Genomic DNA, 19,507 nt, shown 5'->3' on the forward strand with positions numbered 1-19,507 from the left:
CACAGGTGGATGTGTCACAGGTGGATGTGTGTGGTCACAGGTGGATGTGTGCTGTCACAGGTGGATGTGTGCGGTCACAGGTGGATGTGTGCAGTCACAGGTGGATGTGTCACAGGTGGATGTGTCACAGGTGGATGTGTGCAGTCACAGGTGGATGTGTCACAGGTGGATGTGTGCAGTCACAGGTGGATGTGTGCAGTCACAGGTGGATGTGTCACAGGTGGATGTGTCACAGGTGGATGTGTCACAGGTGGATGTGTGCAGTCACAGGTGGATGTGTTCAGTCACAGGTGGATGTGTGCAGTCACAGGTGGATGTGAGCGGTCACAGGTGGATGTGTCACAGGTGGATGTGTCACAGGTGGATGTGTCACAGGTGGATGTGTGCAGTCACAGGTGGATGTGTGCGGTCACAGGTGGATGTGTGCGGTCACAGGTGGATGTGTCACAGGTGGATGTGTGCAGTCACAGGTGGATGTGTCACAGATGGATGTGTGCAGTCACAGGTGGATGTGTCACAGGTGGATGTGTCACAGGTGGATGTGTGCGGTCACAGGTGGATGTGTGCGGTCACAGGTGGATGTGTGCGGTCACAGGTGGATGTGTGCGGTCACAGGTGGATGTGAGCGGTCACAGGTGGATGTGTCACGGGTGGATGTGTCACAGGTGGATGTGTGCGGTCACAGGTGGATGTGTCACAGGTGGATGTGTGCAGTCACAGGTGGATGTGTCAAAGGTGGATGTGTCACAGGTGAATGTGTGCAGTCACAGGTGGATGTGTGCAGTCACAGGTGGATGTGTGCAGTCACAGGTGGATGTGTCACAGGTGGATGTGTCACAGGTGGATGTGTGCAGTCACAGGTGGATGTGTGCAGTCACAGGTGGATGTGTGCAGTCACAGGTGGATGTGTCACAGGTGGATGTGTCACAGGTGGATGTGTGCAGTCACAGGTGGATGTGTGCAGTCACAGGTGGATGTGTGCAGTCACAGGTGGATGTGAGCGGTCACAGGTGGATGTGTCACAGGTGGATGTGTCACAGGTGGATGTGTGCAGTCACAGGTGGATGTGTGCGGTCACAGGTGGATGTGTCACAGGTGGATGTGTGCAGTCACAGGTGGATGTGTCACAGATGGATGTGTGCAGTCACAGGTGGATGTGTCACAGGTGGATGTGTCACAGGTGGATGTGTGCGGTCACAGGTGGATGTGTGCGGTCACAGGTGGATGTGTGCGGTCACAGGTGGATGTGTGCGGTTACAGGTGGATGTGTGCGGTCACAGGTGGATGTGAGCGGTCACAGGTGGATGTGTCACAGGTGGATGTGTCACAGGTGGATGTGTGCAGTCACAGGTGGATGTGAACGGTCACAGGTGGATGTGTCACAGGTGGATGTGTGCAGTCACAGGTGGATGTGTCACAGGTGGATGTGTGCAGTCACAGGTGGATGTGTCACAGGTGGATGTGTGCAGTCACAGGTGGATGTGTCACAGGTGGATGTGTGCAGTCACAGGTGGATGTGTCACAGGTGGATGTGAGTGGTCACAGGTGGATGTGTCACAGGTGGATGTGTCACAGGTGGATGTGTGCAGTCACAGGTGGATGTGTGCAGTCACAGGTGGATGTGTCACAGGTGGATGTGTGTGGTCACAGGTGGATGTGTCACAGGTGGATGTGTCACAGATGGATGTGTCACAGGCGGATGTGTGCGGTCACTGGCGGATGTGTGCGGTCACTGGCGGATGTGTGCGGTCACCGGCGGATGTGTGCGGTCACAGGCGGATGTGAGCGGTCACAGGTGGATGTGTCACAGGTGGATGTGTGCGGTCAGAGGTGGATGTGTGCGGTCACAGGTGGATGTGTGCGGTCACAGGTGGATGTGTCACAGGTGGATGTGTCACAGGTGGATGTGTCACAGGTGGATGTGTGCAGTCACAGGTGGATGTGTCACAGGTGGATGTGTCACAGGTGGATGTGAGCGGTCACAGGTGGATGTGTCACAGGTGGATGTGTCACAGGTGGATGTGTCACAGGTGGATGTGTGCAGTCACAGGTGGATGTGTGCAGTCACAGGTGGATGTGTCACAGGTGGATGTGTGCGGTCACAGGTGGATGTGTCACAGGTGGATGTGTGCAGTCACAGGTGGATGTGTCACAGATGGATGTGTGCAGTCAAAGGTGGATGTGTCACAGGCGGATGTGTGCGGTCACTGGCGGATGTGTGCGGTCACAGGCGGATGTGAGCGGTCACAGGTGGATGTGTCACAGGTGGATGTGTGTGGTCACAGGTGGATGTGTGCGGTCACAGGTGGATGTGTGCGGTCACAGGTGGATGTGTCACAGGTGGATGTGTGTGGTCACAGGTGGATGTGTGCTGTCACAGGTGGATGTGTGCGGTCACAGGTGGATGTGTGCAGTCACAGGTGGATGTGTCACAGGTGGATGTGTCACAGGTGGATGTGTGCAGTCACAGGTGGATGTGTCACAGGTGGATGTGTGCAGTCACAGGTGGATGTGTGCAGTCACAGGTGGATGTGTCACAGGTGGATGTGTCACAGGTGGATGTGTCACAGGTGGATGTGTGCAGTCACAGGTGGATGTGTTCAGTCACAGGTGGATGTGTGCAGTCACAGGTGGATGTGAGCGGTCACAGGTGGATGTGTCACAGGTGGATGTGTCACAGGTGGATGTGTCACAGGTGGATGTGTGCAGTCACAGGTGGATGTGTGCGGTCACAGGTGGATGTGTGCGGTCACAGGTGGATGTGTCACAGGTGGATGTGTGCAGTCACAGGTGGATGTGTCACAGATGGATGTGTGCAGTCACAGGTGGATGTGTCACAGGTGGATGTGTCACAGGTGGATGTGTGCGGTCACAGGTGGATGTGTGCGGTCACAGGTGGATGTGTGCGGTCACAGGTGGATGTGTGCGGTCACAGGTGGATGTGAGCGGTCACAGGTGGATGTGTCACGGGTGGATGTTTCACAGGTGGATGTGTGCAGTCACAGGTGGATGTGTCACAGGTGGATGTGTGCAGTCACAGGTGGATGTGAACGGTCACAGGTGGATGTGTCACAGGTGGATGTGTGCAGTCACAGGTGGATGTGTCACAGGTGGATGTGTGCAGTCACAGGTGGATGTGTCACAGGTGGATGTGTGCAGTCACAGGTGGATGTGTCACAGGTGGATGTGTCACAGGTGGATGTGAGTGGTCACAGGTGGATGTGTCACAGGTGGATGTGTCACAGGTGGATGTGTCACAGGTGGATGTGTGCAGTCACAGGTGGATGTGTGCAGTCACAGGTGGATGTGTCACAGGTGGATGTGTGTGGTCACAGGTGGATGTGTCACAGGTGGATGTGTCACAGATGGATGTGTCACAGGCGGATGTGTGCGGTCACTGGCGGATGTGTGCGGTCACAGGTGGATGAGTGCAGTCACAGGTGGATGTGTCACAGGTGGATGTGTGCAGTCACAGGTGGATGTGTGCAGTCACAGGTGGATGTGTCACAGGTGGATGAGTGCAGTCACAGGTGGATGTGTCACAGGTGGATATGTGCAGTCACAGGTGGATGTGTCACAGGTGGATGTGAGTGGTCACAGGTGGATGTGTCACAGGTGGATGTGTCACAGGTGGATGTGTGCGGTCAGAGGTGGATGTGTGCGGTCACAGGTGGATGTGTCACAGGTGGATGTGTGTGGTCACAGGTGGATGTGTCACAGGTGGATGTGTGCAGTCACAGGTGGATGTGTCACAGGTGGATGTGTGCAGTCACAGGTGGATGTGTCACAGGTGGATGTGTGCAGTCACAGGTGGATGTGTCACAGGTGGATGTGAGCGGTCACAGGTGGATGTGTCACAGGTGGATGTGTCACAGGTGGATGAGTGCAGTCACAGGTGGATGAGTGCAGTCACAGGTGGATGTGTCACAGGTGGATGTGTGCGGTCACAGGTGGATGTGTCACAGGTGGATGTGTGCAGTCACAGGTGGATGTGTCACAGATGGATGTGTGCAGTCACAGGTGGATGTGTCACAGGTGGATGTGTCACAGGCGGATGTGTGCGGTCACTGGCGGATGTGTGCGGTCACTGGCGGATGTGTGCGGTCACAGGCGGATGTGTGCGGTCACAGGCGGATGTGAGCGGTCACAGGTGGATGTGTCACAGGTGGATGTGTGTGGTCACAGGTGGATGTGTGCGGTCACAGGTGGATGTGTGCGGTCACAGGTGGATGTGTCACAGGTGGATGTGTGTGGTCACAGGTGGATGTGTGCGGTCACAGGTGGATGTGTCACAGGTGGATGTGTGCGGTCACAGGTGGATGTGTGCGGTCACAGGTGGATGTGTGCAGTCACAGGTGGATGTGTCACAGGTGGATGTGTCACAGGTGGATGTGTGCAGTCACAGGTGGATGTGTCACAGGTGGATGTGTGCAGTCACAGGTGGATGTGTGCAGTCACAGGTGGATGTGTCACAGGTGGATGTGTCACAGGTGGATGTGTGCAGTCACAGGTGGATGTGAGCGGTCACAGGTGGATGTGTCACAGGTGGATGTGTCACAGGTGGATGTGTCACAGGTGGATGTGTCACAGGTGGATGTGTGCAGTCACAGGTGGATGTGTGCGGTCACAGGTGGATGTGTGCGGTCACAGGTGGATGTGTCACAGGTGGATGTGTGCAGTCACAGGTGGATGTGTCACAGATGGATGTGTGCAGTCACAGGTGGATGTGTCACAGGTGGATGTGTCACAGGTGGATGTGTGCGGTCACAGGTGGATGTGTGCGGTCACAGGTGGATGTGTGCGGTCACAGGTGGATCTGAGCGGTCACAGGTGGATGTGTCACAGGTGGATGTGTGCAGTCACAGGTGGATGTGTCACAGGTGGATGTGTCACAGGTGGATGTGTCACAGGTGGATGTGTGCAGTCACAGGTGGATGTGAACGGTCACAGGTGGATGTGTCACAGGTGGATGTGTGCAGTCACAGGTGGATGTGTCACAGGTGGATGTGTGCAGTCACAGGTGGATGTGTCACAGGTGGATGTGTGCGGTCACAGGTGGATGTGTCACAGGTGGATGTGTGCGGTCACAGGTGGATGTGTCACAGGTGGATGTGAGTGGTAACAGGTGGATGTGTCACAGGTGGATGTGTCACAGGTGGATGTGTGCAGTCACAGGTGGATGTGTGCAGTCACAGGTGGATGTGTCACAGGTGGATGTGTGTGGTCACAGGTGGATGTGTCACAGGTGGATGTGTGCAGTCACAGGTGGATGTGTCACAGATGGATGTGTCACAGGCGGATGTGTGCGGTCACTGGCGGATGTGTGCGGTCACAGGCGGATGTGAGCGGTCACAGGTGGATGTGTCACAGGTGGATGTGTGCGGTCAGAGGTGGATGTGTGCGGTCACAGGTGGATGTGTGCGGTCACAGGTGGATGTGTCACAGGTGGATGTGTGTGGTCACAGGTGGATGTGTGCGGTCACAGGTGGATGTGTCACAGGTGGATGTGTGCAGTCACAGGTGGATGTGTCACAGGTGGATGTGTGCAGTCACAGGTGGATGTGTCACAGGTGGATGTGTGCAGTCACAGGTGGATGTGTCACAGGTGGATGTGAGTGGTCACAGGTGGATTGGTCACAGGTGGATGTGTCACAGGTGGATGTGTCACAGGTGGATGTGTGCAGTCACAGGTGGATGTGTGCAGTCACAGGTGGATGTGTCACAGGTGGATGTGTGTGGTCACAGGTGGATGTGTCACAGGTGGATGTGTCACAGGTGGATGTGTCACAGGCGGATGTGTGCGGTCACTGGCGGATGTGTGCGGTCACTGGCGGATGTGTGCGGTCACTGGCGGATGTGTGCGGTCACTGGCGGATGTGTGCGGTCACAGGCGGATGTGTCACAGGTGGATGTGTGCGGTCAGAGGTGGATGTGTGCGGTCACAGGTGGATGTGTGCGGTCACAGGTGGATGTGTCACAGGTGGATGTGTGTGGTCACAGGTGGATGTGTGCGGTCACAGGTGGATGTGTGCAGTCACAGGTGGATGTGTCACAGGTGGATGTGTGCAGTCACAGGTGGATGTGTCACAGGTGGATGTGTGCAGTCACAGGTGGATGTGTCACAGGTGGATGTGAGCGGTCACAGGTGGATGTGTCACAGGTGGATGTGTCACAGGTGGATGTGTGCAGTCACAGGTGGATGTGTCACAGGTGGATGTGTGCGGTCACAGGTGGATGTGTCACAGGTGGATGTGTGCAGTCACAGGTGGATGTGTCACAGATGGATGTGTGCAGTCACAGGTGGATGTGTCACAGGCGGATGTGTGCGGTCACTGGCGGATGTGAGCGGTCACAGGTGGATGTGTCACAGGTGGATGTGTGTGTTCACAGGTGGATGTGTGCGGTCACAGGTGGATGTGTGCGGTCACAGGTGGATGTGTCACAGGTGGATGTGTGTGGTCACAGGTGGATGTGTGCGGTCACAGGTGGATGTGTCACAGGTGGATGTGTGCGGTCACAGGTGGATGTGTGCAGTCACAGGTGGATGTGTCACAGGTGGATGTGTCACAGGTGGATGTGTGCAGTCACAGGTGGATGTGTCATAGGTGGATGTGTGCAGTCACAGGTGGATGTGTGCAGTCACAGGTGGATGTGTCACAGGTGGATGTGTCACAGGTGGATGTGTGCAGTCACAGGTGGATGTGTGCAGTCACAGGTGGATGTGAGCTGTCACAGGTGGATGTGTCACAGGTGGATGTGTGCAGTCACAGGTGGATGTGTGCGATCACAGGTGGATGTGTGCGGTCACAGGTGGATGTGTCACAGGTGGATGTGTGCAGTCACAGGTGGATGTGTCACAGATGGATGTGTGCAGTCACAGGTGGATGTGTCACAGGTGGATGTGTCACAGGTGGATGTGTCACAGGTGGATGTGTGCGGTCACAGGTGGATGTGTGCGGTCACAGGTGGATGTGTGCGGTCACAGGTGGATGTGTGCGGTCACAGGTGGATGTGAGCGGTCACAGGTGGATGTGTCACAGGTGGATGTGTCACAGGTGGATGAGTGCAGTCACAGGTGGATGTGTGCAGTCACAGGTGGATGTGTCACAGGTGGATGTGTGCGGTCACAGGTGGATGTGTCACAGGTGGATGTGTGCAGTCACAGGTGGATGTGTCACAGATGGATGTGTGCAGTCACAGGTGGATGTGTCACAGGTGGATGTGTCACAGGCGGATGTGTGCGGTCACTGGCGGATGTGTGCGGTCACTGGCGGATGTGTGCGGTCACAGGCGGATGTGAGCGGTCACAGGTGGATGTGTGTGGTCACAGGTGGATGTGTGCGGTCACAGGTGGATGTGTGCGGTCACAGGTGGATGTGTCACAGGTGGATGTGTGTGGTCACAGGTGGATGTGTGTGGTCACAGGTGGATGTGTCACAGGTGGATGTGTGCGGTCACAGGTGGATGTGTGCAGTCACAGGTGGATGTGTCACAGGTGGATGTGTCACAGGTGGATGTGTCACAGGTGGATGTGTGCAGTCACAGGTGGATGTGTCACAGGTGGATGTGTGCAGTTACAGGTGGATGTGTGCAGTCACAGGTGGATGTGTCACAGGTGGATGTGTCACAGGTGGATGTGTGCGGTCACAGGTGGATGTGAGCGGTCACAGGTGGATGTGTCACAGGTGGATGTGTCACAGGTGGATGTGTCACAGGTGGATGTGTGCAGTCACAGGTGGATGTGTGCGGTCACAGGTGGATGTGTGCGGTCACAGGTGGATGTGTCAGAGGTGGATGTGTGCAGTCACAGGTGGATGTGTCACAGATGGATGTGTGCAGTCACAGGTGGATGTGTCACAGGTGGATGTGTCACAGGTGGATGTGTGCGGTCACAGGTGGATGTGTGCGGTCACAGGTGGATGTGTGCGGTCACAGGTGGATCTGAGCGGTCACAGGTGGATGTGTCACAGGTGGATGTGTGCAGTCACAGGTGGATGTGTCACAGGTGGATGTGTCACAGGTGGATGTGTCACAGGTGGATGTGTGCAGTCACAGGTGGATGTGAACGGTCACAGGTGGATGTGTCACAGGTGGATGTGTGCAGTCACAGGTGGATGTGTCACAGGTGGATGTGTGCAGTCACAGGTGGATGTGTCACAGGTGGATGTGTGCGGTCACAGGTGGATGTGTCACAGGTGGATGTGTGCGGTCACAGGTGGATGTGTCACAGGTGGATGTGAGTGGTAACAGGTGGATGTGTCACAGGTGGATGTGTCACAGGTGGATGTGTGCAGTCACAGGTGGATGTGTGCAGTCACAGGTGGATGTGTCACAGGTGGATGTGTGTGGTCACAGGTGGATGTGTCACAGGTGGATGTGTGCAGTCACAGGTGGATGTGTCACAGATGGATGTGTCACAGGCGGATGTGTGCGGTCACTGGCGGATGTGTGCGGTCACAGGCGGATGTGAGCGGTCACAGGTGGATGTGTCACAGGTGGATGTGTGCGGTCAGAGGTGGATGTGTGCGGTCACAGGTGGATGTGTCCGGTCACAGGTGGATGTGTGCGGTCACAGGTGGATGTGTCACAGGTGGATGTGTGTGGTCACAGGTGGATGTGTGCGGTCACAGGTGGATGTGTCACAGGTGGATGTGTGCAGTCACAGGTGGATGTGTCACAGGTGGATGTGTGCAGTCACAGGTGGATGTGTCACAGGTGGATGTGTGCAGTCACAGGTGGATGTGTCACAGGTGGATGTGAGTGGTCACAGGTGGATGTGTCACAGGTGGATGTGTCACAGGTGGATGTGTGCAGTCACAGGTGGATGTGTGCAGTCACAGGTGGATGTGTCACAGGTGGATGTGTGTGGTCACAGGTGGATGTGTCACAGGTGGATGTGTCACAGATGGATGTGTCACAGGCGGATGTGTGCGGTCACTGGCGGATGTGTGCGGTCACTGGCGGATGTGTGCGGTCACTGGCGGATGTGTGCGGTCACTGGCGGATGTGTGCGGTCACAGGCGGATGTGTCACAGGTGGATGTGTGCGGTCAGAGGTGGATGTGTGCGGTCACAGGTGGATGTGTGCGGTCACAGGTGGATGTGTCACAGGTGGATGTGTGTGGTCACAGGTGGATGTGTGCGGTCACAGGTGGATGTGTGCAGTCACAGGTGGATGTGTCACAGGTGGATGTGTGCAGTCACAGGTGGATGTGTCACAGGTGGATGTGTGCAGTCACAGGTGGATGTGTCACAGGTGGATGTGTGCGGTCACAGGTGGATGTGTGCGGTCACAGGTGGATGTGTCACAGGTGGATGTGTGTGGTCACAGGTGGATGTGTGCGGTCACAGGTGGATGTGTCACAGGTGGATGTGTGCGGTCACAGGTGGATGTGTGCAGTCACAGGTGGATGTGTCACAGGTGGATGTGTCACAGGTGGATGTGTGCAGTCACAGGTGGATGTGTCACAGGTGGATGTGTGCAGTCACAGGTGGATGTGTGCAGTCACAGGTGGATGTGTCACAGGTGGATGTGTCACAGGTGGATGTGTGCAGTCACAGGTGGATGTGAGCGGTCACAGGTGGATGTGTCACAGGTGGATGTGTCACAGGTGGATGTGTCACAGGTGGATGTGTGCAGTCACAGGTGGATGTGTGCAGTCACAGGTGGATGTGTCACAGGTGGATGTGTGCAGTCACAGGTGGATGTGTCACAGGTGGATGTGTGCGGTCACAGGTGGATGTGTGCGGTCACAGGTGGATGTGTCACAGGTGGATGTGTGTGGTCACAGGTGGATGTGTGCGGTCACAGGTGGATGTGTCACAGGTGGATGTGTGCGGTCACAGGTGGATGTGTGCAGTCACAGGTGGATGTGTCACAGGTGGATGTGTCACAGGTGGATGTGTGCAGTCACAGGTGGATGTGTCACAGGTGGATGTGTGCAGTCACAGGTGGATGTGTGCAGTCACAGGTGGATGTGTCACAGGTGGATGTGTCACAGGTGGATGTGTGCAGTCACAGGTGGATGTGAGCGGTCACAGGTGGATGTGTCACAGGTGGATGTGTCACAGGTGGATGTGTCACAGGTGGATGTGTGCAGTCACAGGTGGATGTGTGCGGTCACAGGTGGATGTGTGCGGTCACAGGTGGATGTGTCACAGGTGGATGTGTGCAGTCACAGGTGGATGTGTCACAGATGGATGTGTGCAGTCACAGGTGGATGTGTCACAGGTGGATGTGTCACAGGTGGATGTGTGCGGTCACAGGTGGATGTGTGCGGTCACAGGTGGATGTGTGCGGTCACAGGTGGATCTGAGCGGTCACAGGTGGATGTGTCACAGGTGGATGTGTGCAGTCACAGGTGGATGTGTCACAGGTGGATGTGTCACAGGTGGATGTGTCACAGGTGGATGTGTGCAGTCACAGGTGGATGTGAACGGTCACAGGTGGATGTGTCACAGGTGGATGTGTGCAGTCACAGGTGGATGTGTCACAGGTGGATGTGTGCAGTCACAGGTGGATGTGTCACAGGTGGATGTGTGCGGTCACAGGTGGATGTGTCACAGGTGGATGTGTGCGGTCACAGGTGGATGTGTCACAGGTGGATGTGAGTGGTAACAGGTGGATGTGTCACAGGTGGATGTGTCACAGGTGGATGTGTGCAGTCACAGGTGGATGTGTGCAGTCACAGGTGGATGTGTCACAGGTGGATGTGTGTGGTCACAGGTGGATGTGTCACAGGTGGATGTGTGCAGTCACAGGTGGATGTGTCACAGATGGATGTGTCACAGGCGGATGTGTGCGGTCACTGGCGGATGTGTGCGGTCACAGGCGGATGTGAGCGGTCACAGGTGGATGTGTCACAGGTGGATGTGTGCGGTCAGAGGTGGATGTGTGCGGTCACAGGTGGATGTGTGCGGTCACAGGTGGATGTGTCACAGGTGGATGTGTGTGGTCACAGGTGGATGTGTGCGGTCACAGGTGGATGTGTCACAGGTGGATGTGTGCAGTCACAGGTGGATGTGTCACAGGTGGATGTGTGCAGTCACAGGTGGATGTGTCACAGGTGGATGTGTGCAGTCACAGGTGGATGTGTCACAGGTGGATGTGAGTGGTCACAGGTGGATTGGTCACAGGTGGATGTGTCACAGGTGGATGTGTCACAGGTGGATGTGTGCAGTCACAGGTGGATGTGTGCAGTCACAGGTGGATGTGTCACAGGTGGATGTGTGTGGTCACAGGTGGATGTGTCACAGGTGGATGTGTCACAGGTGGATGTGTCACAGGCGGATGTGTGCGGTCACTGGCGGATGTGTGCGGTCACTGGCGGATGTGTGCGGTCACTGGCGGATGTGTGCGGTCACTGGCGGATGTGTGCGGTCACAGGCGGATGTGTCACAGGTGGATGTGTGCGGTCAGAGGTGGATGTGTGCGGTCACAGGTGGATGTGTGCGGTCACAGGTGGATGTGTCACAGGTGGATGTGTGTGGTCACAGGTGGATGTGTGCGGTCACAGGTGGATGTGTGCAGTCACAGGTGGATGTGTCACAGGTGGATGTGTGCAGTCACAGGTGGATGTGTCACAGGTGGATGTGTGCAGTCACAGGTGGATGTGTCACAGGTGGATGTGAGCGGTCACAGGTGGATGTGTCACAGGTGGATGTGTCACAGGTGGATGTGTGCAGTCACAGGTGGATGTGTCACAGGTGGATGTGTGCGGTCACAGGTGGATGTGTCACAGGTGGATGTGTGCAGTCACAGGTGGATGTGTCACAGATGGATGTGTGCAGTCACAGGTGGATGTGTCACAGGCGGATGTGTGCGGTCACTGGCGGATGTGAGCGGTCACAGGTGGATGTGTCACAGGTGGATGTGTGTGGTCACAGGTGGATGTGTGCGGTCACAGGTGGATGTGTGCGGTCACAGGTGGATGTGTCACAGGTGGATGTGTGTGGTCACAGGTGGATGTGTGCGGTCACAGGTGGATGTGTCACAGGTGGATGTGTGCGGTCACAGGTGGATGTGTGCAGTCACAGGTGGATGTGTCACAGGTGGATGTGTCACAGGTGGATGTGTGCAGTCACAGGTGGATGTGTCACAGGTGGATGTGTGCAGTCACAGGTGGATGTGTGCAGTCACAGGTGGATGTGTCACAGGTGGATGTGTCACAGGTGGATGTGTGCAGTCACAGGTGGATGTGTGCAGTCACAGGTGGATGTGAGCTGTCACAGGTGGATGTGTCACAGGTGGATGTGTCACAGGTGGATGTGTGCAGTCACAGGTGGATGTGTGCGATCACAGGTGGATGTGTGCGGTCACAGGTGGATGTGTCACAGGTGGATGTGTGCAGTCACAGGTGGATGTGTCACAGATGGATGTGTGCAGTCACAGGTGGATGTGTAGCAGGTGGATGTGTCACAGGTGGATGTGTCACAGGTGGATGTGTGCGGTCACAGGTGGATGTGTGCGGTCACAGGTGGATGTGTGCGGTCACAGGTGGATGTGTGCGGTCACAGGTGGATGTGAGCGGTCACAGGTGGATGTGTCACAGGTGGATGTGTCACAGGTGGATGAGTGCAGTCACAGGTGGATGTGTGCAGTCACAGGTGGATGTGTCACAGGTGGATGTGTGCGGTCACAGGTGGATGTGTCACAGGTGGATGTGTGCAGTCACAGGTGGATGTGTCACAGATGGATGTGTGCAGTCACAGGTGGATGTGTCACAGGTGGATGTGTCACAGGCGGATGTGTGCGGTCACTGGCGGATGTGTGCGGTCACTGGCGGATGTGTGCGGTCACAGGCGGATGTGAGCGGTCACAGGTGGATGTGTCACAGGTGGATGTGTGTGGTCACAGGTGGATGTGTGCGGTCACAGGTGGATGTGTGCGGTCACAGGTGGATGTGTCACAGGTGGATGTGTGTGGTCACAGGTGGATGTGTGCGGTCACAGGTGGATGTGTCACAGGTGGATGTGTGCGGTCACAGGTGGATGTGTGCAGTCACAGGTGGATGTGTCACAGGTGGATGTGTCACAGGTGGATGTGTGCAGTCACAGGTGGATGTGTCACAGGTGGATGTGTGCAGTCACAGGTGGATGTGTGCAGTCACAGGTGGATGTGTCACAGGTGGATGTGTCACAGGTGGATGTGTGCGGTCACAGGTGGATGTGAGCGGTCACAGGTGGATGTGTCACAGGTGGATGTGTCACAGGTGGATGTGTGCGGTCACAGGTGGATGTGTGCGGTCACAGGTGGATGTGTGCGGTCACAGGTGGATCTGAGCGGTCACAGGTGGATGTGTCACAGGTGGATGTGTGCAGTCACAGGTGGATGTGTCACAGGTGGATGTGTCACAGGTGGATGTGTCACAGGTGGATGTGTGCAGTCACAGGTGGATGTGAACGGTCACAGGTGGATGTGTCACAGGTGGATGTGTGCAGTCACAGGTGGATGTGTCACAGGTGGATGTGTGCAGTCACAGGTGGATGTGTCACAGGTGGATGTGTGCGGTCACAGGTGGATGTGTCACAGGTGGATGTGTGCGGTCACAGGTGGATGTGTCACAGGTGGATGTGAGTGGTAACAGGTGGATGTGTCACAGGTGGATGTGTCACAGGTGGATGTGTGCAGTCACAGGTGGATGTGTGCAGTCACAGGTGGATGTGTCACAGGTGGATGTGTGTGGTCACAGGTGGATGTGTCACAGGTGGATGTGTGCAGTCACAGGTGGATGTGTCACAGATGGATGTGTCACAGGCGGATGTGTGCGGTCACTGGCGGATGTGTGCGGTCACAGGCGGATGTGAGCGGTCACAGGTGGATGTGTCACAGGTGGATGTGTGCGGTCAGAGGTGGATGTGTGCGGTCACAGGTGGATGTGTGCGGTCACAGGTGGATGTGTGCGGTCACAGGTGGATGTGTCACAGGTGGATGTGTGTGGTCACAGGTGGATGTGTGCGGTCACAGGTGGATGTGTCACAGGTGGATGTGTGCAGTCACAGGTGGATGTGTCACAGGTGGATGTGTGCAGTCACAGGTGGATGTGTCACAGGTGGATGTGTGCAGTCACAGGTGGATGTGTCACAGGTGGATGTGAGTGGTCACAGGTGGATGTGTCACAGGTGGATGTGTCACAGGTGGATGTGTGCAGTCACAGGTGGATGTGTGCAGTCACAGGTGGATGTGTCACAGGTGGATGTGTGTGGTCACAGGTGGATGTGTCACAGGTGGATGTGTCACAGATGGATGTGTCACAGGCGGATGTGTGCGGTCACTGGCGGATGTGTGCGGTCACTGGCGGATGTGTGCGGTCACTGGCGGATGTGTGCGGTCACTGGCGGATGTGTGCGGTCACAGGCGGATGTGTCACAGGTGGATGTGTGCGGTCAGAGGTGGATGTGTGCGGTCACAGGTGGATGTGTGCGGTCACAGGTGGATGTGTCACAGGTGGATGTGTCACAGGTGGATGTGTGTGGTCACAGGTGGATGTGTGCGGTCACAGGTGGATGTGTGCGGTCACAGGTGGATGTGTCACAGGTGGATGTGTGCGGTCACAGGTGGATGTGTCACAGGTGGATGTGTCACCGGTGGATGAGTGCGGTCACAGGTGGATGTGTCACAGGTGGAAGTGTCACAGGTGGATGTGTGCGGTCACAGGTGGATGTGTGCGGTCACAGGTGGATGTGTCACAGGTGGATGTGTGCAGTCACAGGTGGATGTGTGCAGTCACAGGTGGATGTGTGCAGTCACAGGTGGATGTGTCACAGGTGGATGTGTGCAGTCACAGGTGGATGTGTCACAGGTGAATGTGTGCGGTCACAGGTGGATGTGTCACAGGTGGATGTGTGCGGTCACAGGCGGATGTGTGCGGTCACTGGCGGATGTGTCACAGGTGGATGTGTGCGGTCACAGGTGGATGTGTGCGGTCACAGGTGGATGTGTCACAGGTGGATGTGTCACAGGTGGATGTGTGCGGTCACAGGTGGATGTGTCACAGGTGGATGTGTGCAGTCACAGGTGGATGTGTCACAGATGGATGTGTGCAGTCACAGGTGGATGTGTCACAGGTGGATGTGTCACAGGTGGATGTGTGCGGTCACTGGCGGATGTGTGCGGTCACAGGCGGATGTGTGCGGTCACAGGCGGATGTGAGCGGTCACAGGCGGATGTGTCACAGGTGGATGTGTGCGGTCACAGGTGGATGTGTGCGGTCACAGGTGGATGTGTGCGGTCACAGGTGGATGTGTGCGGTCACATGTGGATGTGTGCGGTCACAGGTGGATGTGTGCGGTCACAGGTGGATGTGTGCGGTCACAGGTGGATGTGTGCGGTCACAGGTGGATGTGTGCGGTCACAGGTGGATGTGTCACAGGTGGATGTGTGCAGTCACAGGTGGATGTGTGCAGTCACAGGTGGATGTGTGCAGTCACAGGTGGATGTGTCACAGGTGGATGTGTCACAGGCGGATGTGTGCGGTCACTGGCGGATGTGTGCGGTCACTGGCGGATGTGTGCGGTCACTGGCGGATGTGTGCGGTCACAGGTGGATGTGAGCGGTCACAGGCGGATGTGTCACAGGTGGATGTGTGCGGTCACATGTGGATGTGTGCGGTCACAGGTGGATGTGTGCGGTCACAGGTGGATGTGTCACAGGTGGATGTGTGCGGTTACATGTGGATGTGTGCGGTCACATGTGGATGTGTGCGGTCACAGGTGGATGTGTGCGGTCACAGGTGGATGTGTCACAGGTGGATGTGTGCGGTCACAGGTGGATGTGTGCGGTCACAGGTGGATGTGTCACAGGTGGATGTGTCACAGGTGGATGTGTCACCGGTGGATGTGTGCGGTCACAGGTGGATGTGTCACAGGTGGATGTGTGCGGTCACAGGTGGATGTGTCACAGGTGGATGTGTGCGGTCACAGGTGGATGTGTCACAGGTGGATGTGTGCAGTCACAGGTGGATGTGTCACAGGTGGATGTGTGCAGTCACAGGTGGATATGTCACAGGTGGATGTGTGCGGTCACAGGTGGATATGTCACAGGTGGATGTGTGCGGTCACAGGTGGATGTGTGCGGTCACAGGTGGATGTGTGCGGTCACAGGTGGATGTGTGCGGTCACAGGTGGATGTGTGCGGTCACAGGTGGATGTGTGCGGTCACAGGTGGATGTGTGCGGTCACAGGTGGATGTGTCACAGGTGGATGTGTCACAGGTGGATGTGTGTAGTCACAGGTGGATGTGTGCGGTCACAGGTGGATGTGTCACAGGTGGATGTGTGCAGTCACAGGTGGATGTGTGCGGTCACAGGTGGATGTGTCACAGGTGGATGTGTGCGGTCACATGTGGATGTGTGCGGTCACAGGTGGATGTGTGCGGTCACAGGTGGGTGTGTCACAGGTGGATGTGTGCGGTCACAGGTGGATGTGTCACAGGTGGATGTGTCACCGGTGGATGTGTGCGGTCACAGGTGGATGTGTCACAGGTGGATGTGTGCGATCACAGGTGGATGTGTCACAGGTGGATGTGTGCAGTCACAGGTGGATGTGTCACAGGTGGATGTGTGCAGTCACAGGTGGATGTGTCACAGGTGGATATGTGCAGTCACAGGTGGATGTGTCACAGGTGGATGTGTGCAGTCACAGGTGGATGTTTCACAGGTGGATGTGTGCGGTCACAGGTGGATGTGTGCGGTCACAGGTGGATGTGTCACAGGTGGATGTGTGCGGTCACAGGTGGATGTGTCACAAGTGGATGTGTGCAGTCACAGGTGGATGTGTCACAGGTGGATGTGTGCAGTCACAGGTGGATGTGTCACAGGTGGATGTGTGCGGTCACAGGTGGATGTGTCACAGGTGGATGTGTGCGGTCACAGGCGGATGTGTGCGGTCACAGGCGGATGTGTGCGGTCACTGGCGGATGTGTCACAGGTGGATGTGTCACAGGTGGATGTGTGTAGTCACAGGTGGATGTGTGCGGTCACAGGTGGATGTGTCACAGGTGGATGTGTGCGGTCACAGGTGGGTGTGTCACAGGTGGATGTGTGCGGTCACAGGTGGATGTGTCACAGGTGGATGTGTCACCGGTGGATGTGTGCGGTCACAGGTGGATGTGTCACAGGTGGATGTGTGCGATCACAGGTGGATGTGTCACAGGTGGATGTGTGCAGTCACAGGTGGATGTGTCACAGGTGGATGTGTGCAGTCACAGGTGGATGTGTCACAGGTGGATATGTGCAGTCACAGGTGGATGTGTCACAGGTGGATGTGTGCAGTCACAGGTGGATGTGTCACAGGTGGATGTGTGCGGTCACAGGTGGATGTGTGCGGTCACAGGTGGATGTGTCACAGGTGGATGTGTGCGGTCACAGGTGGATGTGTCACAAGTGGATGTGTGCAGTCACAGGTGGATGTGTCACAGGTGGATGTGTGCAGTCACAGGTGGATGTGTCACAGGTGGATGTGTGCGGTCACAGGTGGATGTGTCACAGGTGGATGTGTGCGGTCACAGGCGGATGTGTGCGGTCACAGGCGGATGTGTGCGGTCACTGGCGGATGTGTCACAGGTGGATGTGTCACAGGTGGATGTGTGTAGTCACAGGTGGATGTGTGCGGTCACAGGTGGATGTGTCACAGGTGGATGTGTGCGGTCACAGGTGGATGTGTGCGGTCACAGGTGGATGTGTCACAGGTGGATGTATCACAGGTGGATGTGTGCGATCACAGGTGGATGTGTCACAGGTGTGCAGTCACAGGTGGATGTGTCACAGGTGGATGTGTGCAGTCACAGGTGGATGTGTCACAGGTGGATGTGTGCGGTCACAGGTGGATGTGTGCAGTCACAGGTGGATGTGTCACAGGTGGATGTGTGCGGTCACAGGTGGATGTGTCACAGGTGGATGTGTGCGGTCACAGGTGGATGTGTCACAGGTGGATGTGTGCAGTCACAGGTGGATGTGTCACAGGTGGATGTGTGCGGTCACAGGTGGATGTGTCACAGGTGGATGTGTCACAGGTGGATGTGTGCGGTCACGGGTGGATGTGTCACAGGTGGATGTGTGCAGTCACAGGTGGATGTGTCACAGGTGGATGTGTCACAGGTGGATGTGTGCGGTCACAGGTGGATGTGTCACAGGTGGATGTGTGCGGTCACAGGTGGATGTGTCACAGGTGGATGTGTTCACACCTTCAGCTCTCTCATCTGGCTCTGCAGCTGTCGCACTTCGCTCTGGAAGTTCTCCATCTCCTCTGAACTACAGCTGCACTCCGACTCGTATGTCTGCACCACAACACACTCGAGTCAGGACACACACACACACACACGCACACAGAAACACACACACAGACAGACACACACACACTCGCACACGCACACACATGCACAGACACATGCACACACGCACATGCACAGACACACACACACACACACAGACACATGCACACACGCACATGCACAGACACACACACACACACACACACAGACACATGCACACACGCACATGCACAGACACACACACACACACACACATGCAAGCAGATGGCCTCACTACTACAGGTCAGATCCGTGGAGAGGCAAGCCCAAAATATTGAGATTAATGTTGTGCCAAGGGTTCCTGTACAGGCCTTACTGGCAGATGACAGACAGTTGAGTCAATTGGAGGAGGTGGAGAACCCTTGGGTGAAATCTGTTCTTACAACATGGAAGGAGCTGATGAAGACATACACACTAAACAAATATGTAAAAATCTTAAACTGATTGGTTATGATCAAAATTTTAGTTCTAACAGCTCAGACTCAAGATTTAAAGTCTGGACAACAAAAGGTATAATGGTCTTTTACCAGATTGTGAAGTAGAATCATCTGAAGAGCTTGAGGAGTTGAAAGAATCCTTAGGCTTTTATAGGTTTTTGCAAATAAGGAGTTATTATAACAAAGAATGACGACCATCATAGCCCTTTGACTGAAACATCTATTGAAGCTTAAACATCTGAACTTTGGAGGAGATTCATATCTAAATTGTACAAATGTATTAACAATCTGGGCAGTCACTACTGATGACATGAAGGGTCAATGGGAAAGAGAGGGTCACTTTGCTCTGGAGGATGAAGAGTGGGAAAGTATAAGTGCATCTCAGTGGAGAACCACAGGATCACATTCTGTTGGAAAAGTGTGTCTGGTTTCTTTCTAAGCCCATGTCAAAGTGCCCATTACTCACAGGGAAATGCAGACTGTTGGAGAGGATGTGGCAGCAGGAGGCAAACCACTATCATGTGTTTTAGAATTGTCCTGTTGTTCACAAGTTTAGACTGAGATCAATAAAGCCTCACAGAAAATGTATGACATCTCCATCCCACTGGATTTCAGAACTGTGTATTTGGGCCTCAGGACTCTGTATTTGGGCCTCAGGACTCTGTATTTGGGCCTCAGGACTGTATTTGGGCCTCAGGACTTGTGTTTGGGCCTCAGGACTCTGTGTTTGGGCCTCAGGACTCTGTGTTTGGGCCTCAGGACTC

General features: G+C 55.5%; 1 protein-coding gene across 6 annotated transcripts in view; it reads right to left on the bottom strand.

The window, feature by feature from the left end:
• Nucleotides 1-19,507, bottom strand: part of LOC140357840 (syntaxin-binding protein 4) — a 162,326-nt gene that overhangs the window by 22,318 nt on the left and 120,501 nt on the right. For all 6 annotated transcript variants that reach the window (XM_072442362.1, XM_072442363.1, XM_072442361.1 and 3 more), the window contains exon 15: nucleotides 18,181-18,273. In XM_072442362.1, coding sequence (XP_072298463.1) covers nucleotides 18,181-18,273 — 93 coding nt within the window. The remainder of the gene's footprint in view (nucleotides 1-18,180; nucleotides 18,274-19,507) is intronic.

The sequence above is a fragment of the Eucyclogobius newberryi genome, unplaced genomic scaffold (genome assembly GCF_026437365.1).
Source record: "Eucyclogobius newberryi isolate DKJ021-1_F unplaced genomic scaffold, fEucNew1.0.hap1 SCAF_13, whole genome shotgun sequence".
In the NCBI taxonomy this organism is placed as follows: Eukaryota; Metazoa; Chordata; class Actinopteri; order Gobiiformes; family Gobiidae; genus Eucyclogobius; species Eucyclogobius newberryi.